The sequence below is a fragment of the Telopea speciosissima genome, chromosome 6 (assembly GCF_018873765.1).
Source record: "Telopea speciosissima isolate NSW1024214 ecotype Mountain lineage chromosome 6, Tspe_v1, whole genome shotgun sequence".
Lineage (NCBI taxonomy): Eukaryota > Viridiplantae > Streptophyta > Magnoliopsida > Proteales > Proteaceae > Telopea > Telopea speciosissima.
The window spans coordinates 28469163-28478540 of NC_057921.1; the positions used below are offsets into that span (position 1 = coordinate 28469163).

The 9378-nt window shown below is 38.7% G+C and overlaps 1 protein-coding gene across 1 annotated transcript; it reads right to left on the reverse strand.

The window, feature by feature from the left end:
* Positions 1–7984: 7984 nt before the first annotated feature.
* On the reverse strand, positions 7985–8413 carry LOC122665593 (uncharacterized mitochondrial protein AtMg00810-like). The gene has a single exon (XM_043861748.1). The coding sequence runs from the start codon at positions 8411–8413 to the stop codon at positions 7985–7987; it is 429 nt and encodes a 142-aa protein (XP_043717683.1).
* Positions 8414–9378: the final 965 nt, after the last annotated feature.

Genomic DNA, 9378 nt, shown 5'->3' on the forward strand with positions numbered 1-9378 from the left:
TTAATGATATGTGTATTACAATTCTTCAATTTTTAGTTGCTCGATTATTTTATTCACTTGGATTATTTGTCATCATAAAAAAGGCGGAGATTATTGAGGAAAAGACCTCATACACTCCAAGTCATCCACCATGATGACATAAAGGTTTTAATCATAACAAATAAAGCCACTCTTGGACTAACACTTGTTTAAGTTGTTTAGATGAGAGCATAGCACTAAGTGAGGGGGAGTATATACAAGATCATATACAAGAGCATACAAGAGTACACATTTGGACTATTACTCAAGTTGATTTCAAAGACATAAAAGTTAAAGAATCAAACCTTGAAGACAAAGACCAAGTCAGACAAAAGAATCTACCTTGAAAACTATCAAGTGTGAAGATTGAAGATGTTGTACTAGTTTGCATTTCGATTATTTAAGTCACAATAAGTAACGCACACACACATGCATACATTCATATAAAATGAACTTAGGAGGTTAAATGAACCCCTAAACATGTGACCAATTAAATTTGAGATCCCCCAAAGTAGCACCTTAAAGGAACTGGCTTATTTTAGTAGAAATTGGCTAATCTGGCATACCGGATCAGTGTTGATCTCAGGAAATAGGCCATAGTAGCTTTCCAGCATACGCTGGACGGTGATCCAGCATACCGGATCACTTTTGGCCTTGGTTTACCCTGAAACGGTATACCGGATGGCTATCCAACATACTAGATCATTATATGACTGTTATAATTTGACCGTTGGTCCTTAGATCATATAAGGAAATTTGGTGAACCGGCATACTGGATTGGGAAATGGTATACCAGATTATTACTATCTTAACTAATCCGATCTTAAGATAGTTTTCTCATTTATTAGAGCTACTAAGCCGATAAATACCCACTTGTTTAAGGCTCTAATCACCATTACTAATCACAATTAAGAGCCTCTAATACAAGATACATTGAAATAACTTCCAGTGAGAATTCAAGCATTCATTCAAGGCACAAGCTCCTTCATTCACTTTGCATTAAGCTTCAAAGTTGGAAGGTAGCACACACACTACTAACGTGGAGGTAACTCTAATCTTTAGTACCCTTTCACTTTATATAAGTTGTTTGAGTCCTCTTGCTCGGAATCAAGAGTAGTTTGAGTCCTCTTGCTCATTAATCAAGATTAGTTGTTGATTAAGTTCTCTTACTCATTAATCAAGATTTGTACGAGTTCTCTTGCTTATACTCAAGATTTGTTTTAGTGAAATTCTCTCAAAGGTGAGAGGAGTGGACGTATTAGTTGAACCACTATAAATCTCTTGTGTTATCTTTGTTATTTGTTTAATTTTATTGATAAATTATTTATTTCCACAATAAGTTTTTATTCCCTACTTTCACCTATTCACCCCCCCTCTAGGTGAATTCACATGGAGCTCACCCCAGCCAAGGATCATGTTGATGAGAAGAAGATTGAGCTACTCCAAGCTCAAGAACACCTCCTACAACCACTTCCATCGATCTCCATTGTAAGCAGCCCCTTCCTCCGTTTGATTCCATTGATTCTTATTAGATTTCCCATGGAGATTACTTAATTAGATCCCAAACCATAGGGGCTTCTTGCTCTAAAAGACATCAACTATTGACCCAGAATCATCCATCCATAACCCCATGGCTTAATTGCCATGAAACCCTCTTGAAGAACCTCCAATTTGATGATTCTTGATGATGGAATCTATCCAATCTTTAGCTAAATCATAGGGCTTCTTGATCTACTATAGTTAGACCTTTTATTAGGTGTTATTAATATTAATTTGTGACCCCAATCTACTGGTTACCAACCCCATGGCCACACTACCATGAAACCCCATTGTAGAACCTCCATTTTGGAAATTCTTGATGTTAGAAACTAAATCCCTCATTAGTGATCCTATTTGGATTAAACCCCATGGTTAGTAGTTTCTTTAGAGGCTTAAGATTCTCCCCCCATTGACCCCCTGTCAGCCCTATGGCCTTTGGCCAAAGATGGATTCAAACTCAAGCCAAAGTACAGTAACTTTGGCCTGAGCGGACGATGCATCATCTGCTCAGACATAGAGCATCGTCTGCTCTATCCCAAATGGACTTACTACCTGTAAAATTCATTGGTCAGTGGACGATGCACATGATCTGCATTATGCATCATCTGCTCAGGCTATTTTGATGCTGATTTGGAGTTTTAACTCTGGACTTGGTACCTAGACCCTCTCTTACCTATTGTATGCTTGTGTATTAATATGTTAGGATAACGTACACCTACGGTGGTAGGCATACACTACACGAAATCTGTGATCGCATACACTTTGACGATTGTGAGTGGATTGAACATTTGAAATATTTTATGGAATATTTCTCATGAGGCATGTGACTAGGTTATGCATGATGATATAGTGTGATTACTATGCATGCTATGTCATTCCCTGTTCTTATTATTGTGAAGTAATGAGAAGATGATGAGATATAATCATGTTGAATGCTAGATGATTCTAGGACCGAAATTCTATTTTAGTATTTATGCGAATGTTGGTATGAATGGAATGAAATGTGAATACGTGATAAGAATGGGTGATGGAATCCAAGTGCCGTGAGTGGGTGCCAGAATTCTGATTGCTATGATAGTGTTGTGAGGAGAATGATATGAATAATGAAAGATTGTGACGTGTATATGATGGATTGGGTTAGGGTTGTGACCGGCCAACCGGTATATCGGTATCACACCCGCCATATTATTAACTTGCATGTGTGTGTAAGCTAGAGGGGGCAAGAGGATAGTCAGGCCACCGTGTTTGACACTATAGACTCAACCTCTAGGCTACACGTGTGTACCCTTGCATTGCAATAGTTGTTTGCTGGCTAGGTTATGACTTGCCCAGTACTATGACCCTTATCGATAGGGGTTTAGGTGTCAGACAAGCCCATAGGTCCCGATCGTGTTTTTGGGGTACCCCACCGCGAAGTTCAGGCGCCAACTGTAGATCGAGTTGGACACCAGGACAGGATTTGTATCAGGGGTTTATACACAAACCGGTGAGGGGTTCCGATCTAGCAGGCTTCCATTATAGCATGGGTTTAACATTATTGGAATGTCATCCGATATATAGCACTGTTGTCGACGATGCTACCTGTGTTATCGTAGTACTTGACCCGACTTAGAATTTCGTTGTTAGGGGAAAAATAAACAAATTCATTCATGCATCATATATGATGAGCATACAATAGCATGCATTACTGTTGTATATATTATTGTATGATTGTGCGTGGTTTAATCGCTCGCTGGGCTTGTGGAAGCTAATCCCTCGAGAATCTTTTTTTCAAATATGGACGCAGGATTAGAGGAAGTAGCCAATGGTGATTCGACGTAATAGTGCTCTGATGGCTAAGGTACTTGGCAGAGACCAGTATTTGCGGTGTAGCTTAGTGTGGGCTTGAGGCCCATATGAGTTTTAGGATGTTTATTGAAGGTTGAAGTAATTAAATACAATTTAATTTTTGGAATTTTAATTATTTGTATTTATACATATTACTAGTTAATGTTTACAAACCTCGAAATATTGGAATAAGATGCCACTTAGTATATGATATCACCTATGTAGCTTCCGCACTCTAGTAATCTATGAATGTTATATAGCATCCGCACACACAGTCTAATTTGATTTGTTATATGGAGTCGGTAACCCTGGTACCGCAAAGTGTAGATACTTGTGTTGGTGTGAAATATAAGGGGTATTCCAGTCACACGACCCTAGGGGTAGGGAGTAGGATGTGATAGTTTGTTTCCTAGAGTGTTTGAAAAACACATGGAGGGCATAGGTTCAAAATGTATGGAGAGTTGGCTTTTGATGTACATATGGGAGATTGTTGGATGTATGTGTCGATCAAACGCGGTTCAATCCAGTTCGACCTGTTTATTATGTTTTTAACATTTCATACATTTTTCTTTAATATGATCATATGCGATATGAACTTTTTGAGCAATGCATGTCCATAAGTTCAACTTATCATATGGTCCCCGTATTGGGTATGCCCAGACATGTTGAGGTCAGGGTACGAATGCAAGTACTCACATGAATGTGTATTGGAAAAAAATATTTTTTTTATCGATTCCCTCATGTATAACTGCCATGTGTAGGTTTGGGATAAACATGTGTCATCGAGAACCAGTGCTTGAGAGGGTCTTGTCACTGCATTATGTGAACGTATTCTTTGGTTCACCAATTACTGAGGTTATTTTTTTGGTGAAACCAATTCCTGAGGTTCAAAAGAACTAATATCAGTGTTCTGGGAATGCATAAATATTATGTGAGTGAAAGAGTCACTTAACATGGTCTCCATTGCTCGATTGAGGAACATTAAGGGGAGTTAGTATGTGGATGGTCGGATAAGAATCGGGATCCTGTAACATTTTTGTTAGATGATTTTGCGAAACATATTTCACATAAAATGATAAATTATAATTATATTTTGCATTAAATTATTTATTCATATTTTGTGGATTTGGATCATGTACATAGATGCTCTGATACTGATGAGCACATTTATGTTGAAATCTTAGGGCATAAAGCATGCATTTTACCACATTGAACAGAGTTACTTGGGTGCTTTCCTGTACTTTTTAGGTTTTTGGCCATTTTATGCGATTCTGGGCTATCAGGAGCTGCATGTCCTGTTCTACATGTAAAGTCACCATTTTACTTGCCATGGCTGTAAAGAGGACTAAATTTTTAGCAAGACAGACGTGACGGAATTCAAGTACATGTTCGTTTAGGCCACCATACAAGCGATTATTCTTTTCAAGCTAGGAAAGAATAATGGGCCAAATATGAGCTAGAATGCAAGCCCAAGCCTGTCTACCACTTCCCAAGGGTATTTTTTACATCAAATAAGGTACTTCTAATCAAGGACTGAGATTTACTGTAAGTACAGGACCCTTTCTACGATTTCCAAATCTTGAAGAGAGAGAAGAGCTGCCATCCACACATGGGGGACCCACACTGTCCACGATTTTTTAGAGCACACCCTACCACCCTCCATGGTTTTAGAAGGAGAGAGCCTCCCAAAACTGTGGAGCTCTCTCCCTCTCCTCTCTTCTTCTCCTCCTTCTCCTATAAGTACCCCTAATACTTTGGCTTGTGAGAGATTATTCTAGTTCAGTTCTAGTTCAGATTTTAATGAAATTTTCTTCTTCTTCTCCTTCTAGTTTTTGGTTTTCTAGATCTAGTTTAATTTGATGAGTTTAATTCAATGGTTGTAATAATTTTATGCAAGCTTTAATTAAATTATTGTCTTCAATATGGTTGTTATTGTGAATTCACCTGGAGAGGGGGTGAATAGGTGAAGGTTGTATATTAAAAACTTTTGCGGAAATAAACAAGCTACCAATGTAAAAAAGCAATGAACAAGTAAATGAATCAAAGAGTTACACAAGATATTTATAGTGGTTCGGCCAACACTTGCCTATGTCCACTCCTCTCAACTTAGAGAGAATCTCACTATTAAATCTTGAGTAAGAGCAAGAGGACTCGTACAGCTGCTCTTGAGAATCGAGCAAGAGGACTCAACAAAAAACTACTCTTGAGATAGTGAGCAAAAGGACTCCTTCTCTTGATTTCGAGCAAGAGGACTCAAACAACTAAAGCAAAGTGAAAATAATCACTAAGGGGTTTAGTATTACCTCAAACCTTGGTGAGAATGAGTGCTACCTTTCAAACAATACAGCTTGAATGCTAATGTAAATGAAGGGAGCAAGGTGAGATTGATCTTCCTTGAATTTGTGTATGTAATCTCACTTTGAGAATGACTTGTTCTTGGAGGCTCTTAATTGTGATTCAATGTTCTTAATCGATGTATTTAGAGCCTAAAACAAGTGGGTATATAGAGGCTGAGAGCCTAGAATTAATTAGGAATCCAATTAAGGATCGGATTCCACAGTCTATAAATAATCTGGTATGCTGGATGGGAATCCGGTATGCCGGATCACTTAATTTCTTTTTTAAATATAGGAATAATGGTCATATACAGCTTAGTGGTACACTGATCCGGTATGCTAGATAGCCATCCGGTATGTCGGATCAGGGCAACCAGCAGGCAATTTGGATCCGGTATGCTGGATCCTTATCTAGCTTGCTTAAGTGAGCTGCTGTAATCATTTTCCTGAGATTCCCATTAATCCGGTATGCCGGATTGGGCAATTTTAGTATAATTTAGTCCAATTCCATTGAGGCTTAGGTTTGGGGTTTCCAAACCCAAATGGGCATATGTCTAAGGAGTCAACAAGCCACCTAAGGACATTCTAAAATGATGAATGCATGTGTGTGTGCATTACATCAATTTGTGACTCAAAATTGCAAGAAAAACAAGATTACAAAGTCTTCAAACTTCAATAGGCTTTATTGGTCTTCAAGTATTGACTTTTGACTTCCATGACTTTGGATTCATTTTGAGCAATTATTCTTGTATGCTCTTGTGCATTTGTATGCGCTCCCCCTCACTTGGTGCTATATTTTAAATCTAATAACACTTAGAACATGAGCATTAGTCCAAGAATGGTCTTATTTGTTATCATCAAAATGCCTACACCCTCATGAGGATGACTTGGGGTGTAAAGGGCCATGTGCACTTCCCTAACAGTAATCTCTTAATTCTAGTTTTAGTTTTAAAGCTTTCTAGTCTAAGTTTCTAATTCTAGTGAGAAGATTTAGAGAGTTGGAAGAGAAAGCCATGCAAGGTTCATTCAAGTTTTTCAAGCTTCATCAAGTACATCCATTCAATGCCTAATCAATTCATACAATTACAAGTTTAGTAGAAGGGAGTATTGGTTCAAAGTTTTTATTTTTATTTTCTTCTTCTTAATCTCTTAGTTCTTCCATTATTTTTATTTTAATGTCACTCTCATCCCCTGTATTCCCTCCATTCTAGTAGGACTTTAATTATCCACTCTTTTTATTTTTATTCTCATTCTCTACCTCTCTAAATCTTCCATGCTTAAGGAATTTAATTTTTTTTATTCAGTATCATCATCATGCATTATGTTAAGCTTTTAATTTAATTAATTTTGTTTTATTTTTTTTAGATTTGGTAGGAGCATCTCAAATGTGGTAGAGAAAAGCAATTCATTCAGGGTTTTTTATTCAGATTCTTCAAGTGGACGAGGGATTTTAAATCTGGAACAGAATCTCTTGTTGTTCATGTGTGGGTTGCTTTCCCTAATCTTCCTGTAAATCTTTACCAAGGAAATTACTTTCTCTCAATTGTTGGGTCTTGTTAACAATTGGGATTGTAATTGTATATTGCATTACTTGGGGTGAATCGGTTACATGAATATATATATATAGGATACAAGAGTTAGAATCTCCCATATGATAATAGAATTAGCTTCCTTATCACACATGGGTTACAATAGAAAGAAAAGAATCCCACATGTGATAATAGAATTAGTTTCCTTATCACACATGGGTTACAATAGAAAGAAAAGAATCCCACATGTGATAATAGAATTAGTTTCCTTATCACACATGGGTTACAATAGAAAGAGATCTACATAATATAGGAAAGCTTAGTGAAGGAGATTGAGATAATATGGAAAAGTCAATATAGCGTTTCATGAAGAGAGAAGGTTATATTGGTCAATACACCCCCTCAAGATGAAGAGTCCGAGCAATAGATCTTTAGCTTGTCCCGTAAGAACTAGAATCGTCTTGTCGAAAGAGGTTTGGTCAATGTGTCTGCAATTTGGTTAGTGGTGGAGATGAACTAAACTTGAAGTTGCTTTTGGGCGACCCATTCCCGAACAAAGTGAAAGTCGATCTCGACATGCTTGGTGCGTGCATGAAAAACTGGATTGGCAGATAGATATGTAGCACCAATATTATCACACCATAAAATGGGAGGGCTAGGTTGGGAGATACCAAGTTCTTTAAATAGCGATTGGAGCCAAATGAACTCGGCTACCGCATCAGCCAGTGCCTTGTATTAGGACTCAGTGGAAGAGCGAGAAATGGTCTTCTGCTTGCGAGATTGCCAGGAGATTAGGTTCGGCCCTAAGAAGATTGCATAACCACCTGTAGAATGGCGATCAGAGCTGCTCCTAGCCCAATCGGCATCATTAAACGCCTGGAGAGTGAAGTTGGGGGAATGTTCAAAGAATAGGCCATGGGAACTGGTGCCCTTCAAGTAGCACAGGATTTGCTTGACCAGAGTCCAATCCTCTTCAATAGGAGAATGCATAGCTTGACAAGCACGATTAATACAAAATGCAACATCAGGTCTTATGAGTGTAACATACTGTAAGGCACCAACTATAGGGCGATAGTGACTCACATCAGAGAATGGAACACCCCCTATGGTGGAGGATTTAACAATGGTGGCCATAGGAGTGAGAATGGCCTTACAATCAGACATCCCTGAACGCTAGAATAGATCTGTGATATGTCGAGTCTAAGTGAGGAGAAGACCATTGTGATGAGGCATAGCCTCAATGTCGAAGAAGATATGTAGTGATCCAAGGTCTTTAATAGAAAACTCAGTAGCTAGACCATGGAGTAAACGGGTAACCTGTATTGTCGAATTCCCTATAATAAGTATATAATCAACATAGATCAAAGCATAATGAATAGTGGTGCCCTGACGATAGATAAAGAGAGAAGTGTCAGTCCTGGAAGCAATGAAGTCATATGCAAGTAGAAACCTGGTCAATCTGTGAAACAAAGCCTGTGGGGCCTGTTTAAGACCGTAAAGAGATCGATGGAGACGACAAACATGATTAGGCTGGCTTTATCCTCAAAACCTGGTGGTTATACCATGTATACTTCCTCAGATAACTCTCCATGAAGGAAAGCATTTTAAACATCAAGTTGCCGAATGGGCCACCCATTAGAAACTATAAGAGAAATGACAGTATGAATAGTTATGTCAAACCTGCCCCTGACTGACTGGAATTTTGATTGAAGGACAGGAACCCTTGACATGGCATCCAAGCACACTGTGGAGTATCACTTCAGTGGTTGAATTTGATGGAGAAACCCCAAGGATGTCCTCCTACATACCTGTCAAAAGATGGATTACTGATCCCTGCAATTGCACATCCCACAGCATAATGTACTGCCTGGACTCCAGGTATTCTCTCTCCTCTCCATGAATGTGGGTCCCACACATGAAAATAGGTGCAAATGCCTTGAGTGGCATGTGGGTGCAAGGCCCTAGCCCTAGGTCAAACCCCTATGCAAGCTCATGAAGAATCAACCTTGCTGAAATCTCTAGGCGATGCAGACATCACCCAGAGACATCGCCTAGAGTGGAAAAATGCAATATTTTAATGATCAGATGTGTGGGGACCACCCATATTGGACATGGGTACCCTCCATAGG